Source organism: Triticum aestivum, chromosome 1A (genome assembly GCF_018294505.1).
Source record: "Triticum aestivum cultivar Chinese Spring chromosome 1A, IWGSC CS RefSeq v2.1, whole genome shotgun sequence".
In the NCBI taxonomy this organism is placed as follows: domain Eukaryota; kingdom Viridiplantae; phylum Streptophyta; class Magnoliopsida; order Poales; family Poaceae; genus Triticum; species Triticum aestivum.
This window is the reverse complement of record NC_057794.1, coordinates 10,735,809-10,748,630: the sequence shown is the minus strand read 5'-3', so window position 1 is coordinate 10,748,630 and position 12,822 is coordinate 10,735,809. Positions and strand designations below refer to the sequence as shown.

At 43.1% G+C, this 12,822-nt stretch overlaps 1 protein-coding gene and 1 long non-coding RNA gene across 2 annotated transcripts; one reads left to right on the top strand and one right to left on the bottom strand.

Moving 5' to 3' along the window:
• The first annotated feature begins 2,248 nt into the window (after window positions 1-2,248).
• LOC123185564 (G-type lectin S-receptor-like serine/threonine-protein kinase At2g19130) lies at window positions 2,249-9,015 on the top strand. Its single transcript, XM_044597429.1, has 2 exons — window positions 2,249-5,081; window positions 8,092-9,015. The coding sequence occupies exons 1-2, from the start codon at window positions 3,265-3,267 to the stop codon at window positions 8,813-8,815; spliced, it is 2,541 nt and encodes an 846-aa protein (XP_044453364.1). The 5' UTR covers window positions 2,249-3,264; the 3' UTR covers window positions 8,816-9,015.
• LOC123185575 (uncharacterized) lies at window positions 5,177-8,032 on the bottom strand. The gene is made up of 4 exons (XR_006493440.1): window positions 7,384-8,032; window positions 5,940-7,224; window positions 5,789-5,862; window positions 5,177-5,626 (listed from the first exon to the last, which is right to left on the bottom strand). It is a non-coding gene; the product is annotated as an uncharacterized lncRNA (long non-coding RNA).
• Window positions 9,016-12,822: the final 3,807 nt, after the last annotated feature.

The window sequence follows — 12,822 nt, the reverse complement described above, 5'->3', positions numbered from 1 at the left end:
TCCCACCGCCGCCGCCGCTGCCACACCGTCCGCTCTCAACGGCAGGCCACCCCAACCCAGCAGCCGGAGGATGATCCACATCGGTGACTGCGTCGGCGGTCAGGCAGCGGCAGCCCGCCCAAACGGTAGCGAGCAATAGCGGCCGCGCTTCGGTTCCTCTCAAATCCAAGATCAAGAGGTACTCCTGCGCCACACCACTGCTTAGATTTTCGGTTCTTATCATAATTCCATAAAATGCCATCAATACATCAAAGATAGAATGTCATCTCTGAAGAAATCCAGTGAGATTCAGGCTATCAGAGGTACACCAACTTATAACCACTTCTTTCAGTAGTCTGATGTTTGGGGGCATCTGTTCCAGGCTGCTAGGACATTCAAGAAGATAGAGATGAATGAGCTTCCTCATTGCACTTATACATCCAGGTATCCGCTGCAGATTCCAACAACTATTGAGCCTCAATGTTTGCAAGCGTAGATACTGAATCTGGCAATCTAACAATGCAAGACTCACATAGGTCAAGATACCGTAAATGTTTTTGCATTTATGATCTGGCAATTGGTAACAGAAGAACTGTCACAACACAATGCTCTTAACGACATTGTATTTCTATACCTACTAATAAAGAGATTAACGCTTCTTCCTCCTTAATTTTCGTCCGTACTGATAATTTTCATCCGTCCGTCCGTACATGTTTTTTTTAGAATTTTTGCCCGTTCGTTACGTGAGTTGACTTCTCGTACGTGGTTCAAACAAGGGAAAAAACCTTCCGCTACTGTCCCAACTAAGCCCGGTACACCCAAACCAGCTAGCATGGGCCTCAGCCCATCAAACAAATTCAGCAAACAATAGAGACTGCAGGCTGATGAGAGGAGGCAAAAAAAAAAACTGTTGCGAGAAAGATCGAACTCATGACCTCTCATTGAGTTTTCTCGTTCACTTTAGAACAGGGCATCCAACCGAGCTGACCAGTGACTGTGTTCAAAATTCAGGGTTTGATCAACTATTACATAATCCCACCTCGCTCCCTTACACTCAAATAGACCAATTTAAATAGGAGTGCGAGTTGAAATCAATAAGCAGACCGGGATCAATAGGCAAGGGTGGGCGAAGGATGGATTGACCTAATCCGACCGGGATCAATAGGCAAGGGTGGGCGAGAAAGATAGATTGACCTAAGCCGACCGTAAGTCAAGACTCCATCGAATCATTGATCAATTTATTGTTCATTAGTTGATCCATACTTTAGCTCGTCTAGCTGTTGCGCTGATTATATTAAAAAATCATTATTTATCATAACGCTTTTCCATAGAATATTTGATTGATTTATTGTTTCAGTACACTCTTTACTATCTTGCGGAATACTAGATATATATTTCTAAATATGTATGAAATAACACCAGGTTATATAATTTAGTTACTATACTTATTATAAATTTCCAAAAGTTTTGGTTCCCAATTTTCATTTCACTCCAGCGCCTCAAATTGGTAGAGACGGCACTGGCCACAAACATGTTCATGGTGTAGAGTCAGCCAAGTGGGAGGCTGATGGCCACGAGCCCATGTACCCACCCAGATTCGGTTCGATCCCTCTCTTTGTCGGACGTACTAATGCGGCAGAGTCAGCTCAAGGAAGTTTTTATTGATCTAAATTCAACAATAAAGTTTTGATCGCTCTTTGTGTATCTATGGAGTGTCATATATTTGATCAATAATCTGATGAAAACTTTATAAGCCAAATGTTACATATAAATTGTAACATTTTCTGTTTTCTGGGGCTAGCGTCGCAACCCAGCGATTTCGCACCAAATGGAAGATAAGGGAGTCAGAAGCAAACTGACTGGGAGCTACGGGAGGAAAACTCTCGAGTACCACACAAACTCAAATTTATTTTGTAATTTCAATTGCAACACATGGTCTATTTTGCACGTAGAATTTTCATGAATTACGAATGTGTTTCGAAAATAGATTTCGATACACGACAAAGTTTCTCCTACCGCAACACACGAACATTGATGGTTCGATGGCTACAAATGACATGGGACCGGAAAGGAGCAATGTTGGAGTTGGGGAGATAGGGTTTGGAGTTCACGCATGTACGTGGTTTCCAAAAAGCTTCGAAAATCAGTGTGAACAAATGAGGAGGGCCTCTCAAGTCTCAACCAATAAATGACGTGTTGGCCGCGATGAATCATGAATGTTTTGACGTCAAGAAGTTGTCTCGCTCTTCACCTTGGTTGCGTTCGATGTTGACATATCAGGTGTCTCCACTGTATGGCTGTCGGTGATTACAGTCTTGATTGTTGCTTATTACAACGGAACAGAGATCAGGATGGGCCTAATGCGAGGGCAATGCCGAGCAAGACGAGCTCTATTGAATACTGTCTGCTGAACTCTCAAGGGAAACATAAAGCTGAAACTGGAGACCAAACTGAAGACCACGTGGCGAATGGCAATCTCTTTTATGCTGGTGGACGCGTGCACTCTCTATATGTTGTCACTTCAGCCATCTTGTGGACCGTGGCGACCTGCCACCCCTATTTCTGCATGCTGCCTACTTCACCCGTCGCTGTTTGTCTGCCTAACAACAGCTGCCAAATTACTCTCAACCAGCTAAATGTCTGCAGCTGTACAAAGACTGGCATGAATCTTAAAAGTGCTGGACGAGCAGGATAAGCGGGTGCCTGGACTCCCGGGTGTTTTCACACCTTTCCCTATAGCATTTCTTGTATTTCTGTGGTCACACTTTTGCTTCTCTTCCGAGGGAGCTTTTGTTGCATTTTTAGTATCCATGGAAACAGATTTTATGGGTTGGATTTAAAAATTATATTCAATATAACCCTCGAACAAGTGGGGTGTTTTTTTTGTGGTTTAGGTTAACACCATGATCATTCAGGCCACTCATTGCCTTGTTGGCTGACCACTGACAACCAGCATGTCATGAGGGTTTCTTGACATACACACTTCCGTTTTTTAACACTGACATTGCCAAATTACGTCGATTAGTATTGTAATGATGTTTTTTTTCTCTATCTGAAAAAGAGAGTGCTATGACTTGCTACTGTTCCGAATGCTGCCATTTACCATTGAAGCCATTGCCATGAGGGTTGGTGGAAGCCTCGTGATTGACTTGACCAGCTAAGGTACACATGGTATTTATGGTATTTTTGTCCCAATGTGAACTTAGGTGAGCCCAAGCGGACTTTCCCGCCTTCCATTCTATACATACATCCCTCTCTTCTCCAAATTATTCAATCTTCTTCTCCATGGCTCCCTTCTACATACTACTTAGTCTTCTCCTCTTGCACACTACTCCTTGGTGCTTCTCTGCAGCTGTAGATGAGGACACTCTCATGGCAGGCCAAGCGCTCGCCGTTGGCGACAAGCTCGTCTCCAGGAACGGCAAGTTTGCCCTTGGCTTCTTCCAGCCAGCAGCAAGCAGCAGTATCAGTAAGTTGTCTCGCAACGCCACCTCCTCAAGATCCAGCTGGTACCTTGGCATATGGTTTAATAAAATCCCAGTTTTGACTACCATGTGGATTGCTAATAGAGAGGAGCCCATCACCCACCCCAACCTCAACTTAGCACAGCTCAAGATCTCAAAGGATGGCAATCTTGCCATCGTAGTAAACCATGGTAGCAACACTCAATCTATAGTTTGGTCCACTCACATTGTGAGTAATAGGACACACAACAGCCTAAACATCACTAGTGCTGCCGTTCTCTTGAACAGTGGAAACCTTGTCCTCAAAGAGAGCCCGTCATCTGACTTATCGGTGTGGCAGAGCTTCGACAACCCAACAGATGTTTGGCTTGCTGGTGCCAAGTTTGGCAGGAACAAGGTCACCGGTTTTAGTCGTTATGGCATCTCAAAGAAGAGCCTCATTGATCCAGGTCTCGGCTCATACAGTATTGAACTAGAAGGCACCAGGGGGATTGTCCTTAAGCACCGTAACCCCTCCATAGAATACTGGCTTTATACATCCTCCACAGCAGCATCGTTGGTACCATTAGTCAATTCACTGCTAAGTTTGGATCCTCGGACTAAAGGTTTATATAACCTAGTATATGTCAATAACGACCAAGAGGAGTACTACATGTACACTTCACATGATGAATCATCTTCCATGTTTGTGTCACTAGACATCTCTGGTCAGATAAAGTTGAATCTTTGGTCCCAAGCCAATCAGTCTTGGCAAACAATATATGCCCAGCCTGATGATCCCTGCGATCCACCTGCTGCCTGTGGACCTTTCGCGGTATGCAGAGGCAAGCCGCATCCATCATGTGACTGTATGGAGAGCTTCTCTAAGAAGTCACCGCATGATTGGGAGTTTGAGGATCGAATAGGAGGATGCATCAGGAATACACCATTACATTGCACTACTTCAAAGAACATCACAAGTTCAACAGACATTTTCCATCCCATTGCTCAAGTTACACTGCCCTACAACCCACAAAGCATAGCTGTTGCTACCACTCAGAGCAAATGCGAAGAAGCTTGTCTCGGTTCATGTTCCTGCACTGCTTATTCCTATAAAAATAATAGATGCTCTGTCTGGAATGGAGAATTGCTTAGTGTAAATCTGGATGATGGCATCGATAACACTTCCAAAGATGTTCTTTATCTCCGCCTTGCTGCCAAAGATTTCTTGGCAAATTTAAGAAAAAAGAAAAGAAAACCAAATGTTGGAGTTGTTACTGCTGCAAGCATTATTGTTGTTGTGTTACTAATGCTCATGCTGTTGCTACTGATTTGGAGGAATAAATGCAAGTGGTGTGCTTTGCTGCCAATATACTCTGACAATCAAGGGAGTGCTGGTGGGATTGTAGCCTTTAGATACACTGATTTAGTTCGTGCTACTAAAAAATTCTCAGAAAAGCTGGGAGGAGGTGGTTTTGGTTCAGTATACAAGGGAGTGTTAAGTGACTCAAAGACTACTATAGCAGTCAAAAGGCTTGATGGTGCCCATCAAGGAGAGAAGCAATTCAGGGCTGAGGTGAGCACAGTTGGACTGATCCAACATATCAACCTAGTAAAATTGATTGGTTTCTGCTGTGAAGGTGATCACAGATTACTTGTGTATGAACCAAGAATTTGGTTACCGAGGAGGTCATTTTTCTCGTGGGTGACTGGGAAATGTGGTTACCACGGTTACCGCAAAATTCCGAGAAAATTTCGGACGAAATTTTATTTCAAATTTTGAATTCAAATTTTTGGGACCAAAAACTAAAAAATTTGAATTTTTGACAGCTTGCCTGCTATATATATAGCATATCAAGCAAGTTTACACAACACATATAGCAACAAACTATATTTCAGAGACCAACAACACATCTAGGAACATAATGACCAACAGCAACATAGTTCAGACTTTAGAAACTAGACTTAAGATTAAAAGTTCACATGAAGCTACACATAGCAGTCCGACAACAAAATAAACTCAGTCCATAGTCCATATTACAGTCCCACAACAAAATAAATTCAGTCCATAGTCCATATTACAGTCCCACAACAAAATAAATTCAGTCCATAGTCCACAGTCCATATCATCGAGCAACAAACCGGCCATTCGATTTCCTTTTAGACTTGCAAGTCTCCTTCCTCAACCCTTACAGAGAATCGAGCTGCAAGTGAACAAATTAAATGCCAAGTTGTTAGCAAGCAGATTTGTCTATAGTATTTGTTCTCAAAATAGAATAAATGGATGCATGTCATTAGATGGCAGCAAGCAAACAAAATTTTGGGCGGCAGCAAGCAAGCGAACAAAGTTAGCACTTCATTATTACCGTCCTCTTCCTCCTCTTCCTAGTAGACTTCCGCAAAGGTTCATTGTTGTTGGGAAGCATCACATCATTATTAGCTACAAAAATTACTAGTTAGCACTTGAACCACATAAATAAATTCATATAGTGTTGATATAAACTAAATGGCAATCACCTTCTTCCTCATCTTCCTCATCTTCCTCCTCTTCCTCTTCCTCCCGTTCCTCCTCTTCTTCCTCTTCTTCCTCTTCCTCCTCTTCCATCCTACTTGCTCTAGATCTCTTTCTTTGTCCCACTCCCACCTCTATGACAACCGGATTGAAGGCAAAGTTGAATGATTGTACATGAATCTACAGATTCTCTTACAACTGTTGACCACTGTATTAATCTCAGGAAAACATCCCATCTCCTTTAACATGAGGTTAATTGTGTGAGCCGCACATGGCTGCCATGTGATGTGTGGGAAATCGACAACAAGATCAAGACATGCTTTCTTGAAGTTAGAGCCATTGTCGGTCACAAGCTGGACAACATGTTCCTGCCCTATCTCTTCGATCACTTCTTTAATGTGCTCATAAACAAACTTAGGATTTTGCATGTGTCCAGTGGCATTAACAGATTTGTGGAAATACATACGCCCGTTGGAGAACACCATAAAATTTATAATGCTCATCCGAGAAGGGCCGGTCCACGAATCTGACATGATAGTAACACCATAGGTGGGCCAATCGTCTTTGAACTTGGCCACATACTGCTGCAATTCTTCATAGTTGGAATTCAAATAAATTCCATCAATATCTATCCCTTTAGGGGCAGGCACCCCTTTGCCAAGGTCTTGAGTCAATTTCACGGCTCCTACAAAATATGGACAATTGGCTTTGTGCCCAGGGATGTCATTAGCGTGAAACCATTTGGCCCAAGCCTTCCCAATCCTTGATTCATATTCCGCCTTGTTAATACACACCTCCATTGTCTGCTGCGGCCTAGTCTTGCTATATGCCAAATCAACATCAAAGAAGTCTTTGACACCACCTGAGCTGCTCCCTTTGACACCCCCTGAGCTGCCTACAGTTCCTCTAACACCACTAGTTCTCCCATGATCTTCATGTAATGAATTCTGTAGGGTCTGTCGTAGTATCTCATTGTCCTCATCTTCACAATCAATATGTATTGATGTACCTACATTGTTCAGATGGTTGACCTCATCTACTACTCTTTTCTTTCCTTCTTTGGCCTTCCTCCTCCTATCAATTCCCTCCGGAATGCCTTTCCGAAAAACAGCAACTACATGATGAGGCGCACTCAGGCAAGAGTAACACTCAGGGCCAGTCCTGCTAGATGCTGCTTGAATCGGGTTGCACCCCCACCAAGTTTAACAGCCCCACAATAAGAACAAGACCATGCATTTCCTTCCAATGATTTTCCATGACACCATATATTTGTTACATCATTTGCATTACCTTAAATAAAAATACAGAAGCAATGTAATGATTTTGCATGTAATTTGGATAACATTTGATTCAAAGCAAAATGAGTACACACTGGACAGGAAACTAGAGATAAAATATACCAAATATAGCTGGTCAACTGAAAAACATCTTGAAATCTGAAGAAATAACCTTTCTTTGGTGTTGGAATTGGCAATGGAACCTCCGGGCCTCTGCTTATGCCACCATAACGAGCCCCGCCGGTGGCATATCCGCTCCGATTGATGTCATCCGTGAATCCTGTGGATTGTCCTCCTCCTGACGAACTGTCGACGGGGATGGTCGCACTGCCATTGCCATGCCCTCTGCCTCCGGATCTGCTCGGTTGGCCATGAAGGAACACATCCCCTCTGCCCTGACCGACGGTGATAGACGCACGGCCCGCGCCACGAACGCTGGCGACGATAGCCATCCCTACAGTTCGCGGCTCGTCATCTCCGTCGCCATCACCCCGCCCCATCCCCCTTGCAACACCGGCCATGACAGGGAGCGCCCCAGGAGGCCGTGGAGGGGGGAAAAGCACGGCCGCGGTGGAGCTGGATGGGAGCCAAGGGGTGGATTGGGCGCCGCCGCCGCCGCCGCCGCCAAGTTTTTGTGGGAAACGATTTGGGGAGAAAGAGACGAGATAGAATGGCGTTTTCGGCTTCTAGGGTTCGCGTTTGGGTGTGTGAGTAGCGAGACGCAGCGTGGCAGCCGTGGCTTCTCGGGCTCTAGCTGGGCCGGACAAAAAATTCAAAAAAGGCCGAATTTATTTGCACGGGAGGCCCATTTACCGCAGGGCAGCGAGAAACGCGGTTACCGCTCGGTAACCGGTTTTCTCGAGCGGTACCCAAAACAGAGGTATGAACACATGTTAAATGGGTCTCTTGATAGTCATCTATTTAAAAAGAGAAATGCCGCTGCTTCTGCTGCTGTTCTAAATTGGAACACTAGATATCAAATAGCCCTAGGAGTTGCCAAAGGATTGTCCTACTTGCATCAAAGTTGCCACAAATGCATCATACACTGTGATATTAAGCCAGAGAACATACTTCTGGATGCATCATTTGTTCCTAAAGTTGCAGACTTTGGGCTGGCAGCATTTGTGGGAAGGGATTTTAGCCGAATTCTGACTTCATTCAGAGGAACTACAGGTTATCTTGCCCCAGAGTGGCTTAGCGGAGTTGCGGTCAAACCAAAAATTGATGTTTATGGCTTTGGCATGGTGCTGCTGGAAATCATATCAGGAAGGAGGAATTCGTCACCTGAGACATCACACTACACCAATAGCAGCAGCAATGTGGACCAGCATGTTGGATATTTCCCTGTGCAAACCATCAGCAAGCTTCACAGCGGAGATGTAAAGAGTTTGGTGGATCCACAGTTACATGGCGACTTCAGTTTGGAAGAGGCTGAAAGGGTTTGCAAAGTTGCATGCTGGTGCATCCAAGATAATGAGTTTGATCGGCCGACGATGGGTGAAGTGGTCCGGGTTCTCGAGGGCCTACAGGAGATTGATGTGCCGCCAATGCCAAGACTACTTGCAGCTCTGACGGAACAGTCTGGTGCTGCAACTTTAATGTAACAATATTTTGCAGTCGATATTACTAGTCTTGTTAAGTTCAGCAATTTTCGTGAAGTTGTAATGTGTAGAGGAAGGAATAAAGGAAGCAAGTTTTCTGTTGCTAATTAGTTGTCTCTTATTTAAGTTTTTTAGTGCCAGTTATATATGGTAAGGAATCATTGTAGCAGAAAATGGCAGATATAGAAATATGTGTGTTGTTCTGTTCTTGTCAAACCTGGGATGGGAACTTGAGATTTTTAGTTGTTTTCAATTGTGCATAATCATACTGCAACAGTTGCTGCAGTTCTGTGAGTGTAGGAAGATGTCAGATCCAGAAGTTGTGGGTGGATATGATCAAGAGACTACCTCGGCTATATAATCACCTGATATTTTAAAATTTCTGTGCGATTTGTATAATTTTGGATAAGCCAATCATGGCATCTTGGATTTCACTGTTGCATTTGCCCTTTGTGGGTTGCCAGCTCAACCGACCATTCTCGGCGACTCTGAAAAGAATGCACATGTTTTTTCCCCAACGCGCAGATAAATATTCCTTATGCAGCAAATTCTGGTTTATGTGAATATATTGTGTCACAATGTTCATGTACAACGCACTGATAAACATAAGTATTATGGTATTCTGGTCCTCGTCATGGTGCTGGTGATCTGGAAACAAGATGGAACTGAAGACAGAGCTCCAGCCATGTGCTTTTGCATGCTCAGGTACTGCTTTATAGCCCCAATATTTCCACGGACTTCTTTGTTTTGTGCTCATCTATTATGGTGTAATAGTTGTTCTGGGTTTTTATGCAAACTGTATCTTTTATTATATAAGGACACAAAAAAATAAGAAGCAAAAACAAAGACACATGCCAAAACTAAACAACAAAATGACAGTTTGTACCACCGCAGGGTGACTGCGGCGTGCCACCGTGCATGGTTCGCCAGCCTTGCATCAGAAAATCTCATTTCGATTTATTTATCAGTTACAAGGCAGAAAAAAGGATAATAAGTGACCACATTTCTTCAGGTTTTACTTTCCATTACCATGACCAAAAAATAACCCTAGCAAGCTACAATTGCCATTCAACATCTGAGCGTTGCTGCTCCCAGAACCAACTGCCTGAACTGTGTTAAACAGTCCATCGCCCGGTCGAAGTCGTCGCTCTCGAGTAAAAAGCTGAACCGGCAGTAGTTCGGTATCCCGGTCCACTTGCTGCTGCTTATGCAGGCAGGGTCCAGTGGATCTAAGGAGCGCTTCCCTGATGTTATAGCCGTGGAGCTCGGCTTTTCTCCTTCAAGACCGTTCACCCGTCCACCCTGAACGATTTGCCGATGTACGCCGTCAGTTTTGCCTGCAGTTAAATACCACCGTGGAAGCCGGCGACATCCCAGCCACACCTCTTCAGTGTCTGTTCATCCCACGACAAAAGCAGAGTGTCTGTTCATCCCACAAGGAGAGCACGCATGTCAGACACCAAGTTTCTCTGAACTGCCAACCTTTATCTCTGAACAAGGTTTGAGAGGGATGTGCAGGATGTATGTCATAGGCGCGCTTCTTTAGTGTCTCCTAATTTCGATCCTTGATGAGATCAGAGAGATGCTGATCCCACTTGTTCTTCAGAAACAACAGTTTTCTGAAACTTTCTGAAAGTACTTGTTGAACGACTCAGGCTTGTGAAAATAAAATATCCTAATACTTTTTTTCGAAAAAAGTACTTGTGAAAATATGTTGGACCAAGGAAAGGTCATATAAACAAACTATCCATCTCTGTTATGAAACTCCAGATGAGAGAAGAAGGTGTATATCGCTCCCCAAGCAGAGCTCCATGCTCAACGCAAACAGAATGAAGATCTTTTATCCCGCCGTGAGTTAAATGTGTGCATTATACAGAGCTGCTCCTTGAGTGCTCGGTTCATTGATCTATGTACCGTCTTATTATGGGCATAACTCGATCGTGCGCCCATAGCTAATCGTTGTCAGGTGGGCTCAATAACAAGCAAAGAGGTTCATCACAATTACGGCGAAAAGTCATGGGTTCAAGTCAGGTGCACACCTTGTTTCTTCTTTCTTATTTGTTTTTCATCTTCCTATTTTAGTTATTTGGTTCCTTTTACCTTTTCTTGAGTTATACTCGATGACGCGGTAGTGTTCCTTTTTCTCATTTTTTGAGATTTGTATTTAATTATTTCTTTTTTTGTCTCCTTTTTTTTCCTTTTCACCTTCTGACGTTTTAGTGTTTTTTTTCATTTCTGTCTGATTATTTCTTAAATCACATTTCTTATGTTCCATGGATTTTTATTTGTTATATCATATTGTTTTATTTGTTTACCAACATTCATGAACAGTTTCTACAATGCTTTTGGTTGTGTTTTGAATACTTGGAACTTTTTTTGAGCTAGTGGTTAGTGTCATGTTTTATGACGCTAGACGACCACTTTTAATTCAATGGTTGGCGCATTTTTTTTGGACTACAGGCATATTTTCTAGCATAAGTTAGATAATTTCGTTTAAAGTAATGAACATTTTTGTGTTACAATTGATAAGTTTTCGCGGACTACAACCTCTCCGTGGTGTATTACCGAGCACCAATTCTCGTCATGGTACCATCAGGAGGGCCATCCTGCTTGACACGCTGCCGCGGCACCGACGTGTTCATCCTCAACACGGGCCACTAGTGGAATGTGCACAAGACCATGAAAATCGTACGTAATTAGTTAGCTATTGTGTTGCATATTTACATTTTTATGACAATGATTAGTTATTTGACTAGAGCTGCAATATGTGCTTGCAGGGGAAATTATTTCACGGTGGGAGATTGCTTCAACGTGACAACAAACATCAAGGAAGCATTTCGACAGTCTCTGCAGATGGTGAAAGATTGGGCACTTACCAATCCACAACTCGCCAAGACCAGCTACCTCTTCTTCAGGAGCTATTCTCCATCGCACTACGACAACGGGACATGGGACACTGGTGGCTCCTACGAGACAAATGGGAGCACTTGTGGATCAACACAATGATCTTAGGAAAATCTTGAGTGTGGTGCGAAGCATGAGGAGACGGCACGGGATGAACAAGGAGGCGTTTTCCTAGTCATAATTAATTAAACTTTATTGTGTCATCTAAATACGTAGGCATATAAGACCCCATCAAGATTAAGTGAGTTTGATTAGAGGACGACTACTGAATTTAGTGACCATATTTATGTTGGATTGTGTGTAAAGAGAATATCTCACATAAGAGACGGTAGTTCATACCAGAAGTTTGGAAGCTTAGATGTACACATCGCCTTTTGCTGACTTTCTTTGCGAGATGGTGTTCGTTTCGCTTCTCTTTGTGGATTCTCGCATGTGATAATGGAAGTCGATTCCTTGGAGTTGGTGACACTCTGGAACACTTGTCACAATTCTCGTTCAATTGTGGCTCCTTTAGTTTTAGAGATTGGAGAGCTTAGTACTCATTTTTTCTCTTTTGCTATTCAACATGTAAACAGGTCAGCCAATTTACCGGCTCACTTGTGTGTTAAGCGTGCATGCACACTTAATGTGACCGATAGTTAGCTTGACGAGACTCCTAGCTTCTTGGTGTCCAGCCTCTTGGCTGATTGTTGCATGCACACTCAATAAAGCTCTCTGAATTTCCCCGCAAAAAAAAAAACATCGCCCTTTGCTGTTCAAACAAGTTTAATCATGACGGGCCCCAAATGGCATTTTCCCCATATAGACTGTCAAAGGCGCATTTTTTGTGCGTGGACGCCCACAGAGTGAACTGCATGGACGGAGGCACATTTTTTGTGCTGCCGGTACTGGTTTTCGTTTAATTTGTCTTTTCTAGTTTATCTTGTCAGTATTAGTATTTTCAGTGTTATTTCTTACATTCTTCGGGATTTCCCTTTTCTTTTTCTTTCCCCCTCTTTTCTTCCTTTTCCATTTTCTTTCCCTCTATATTTTTTTGTGTAAAACAAATATACACTTTTATAGACAAATATATAAGAATATATTTTTAAATATATGCAGAAAATTTT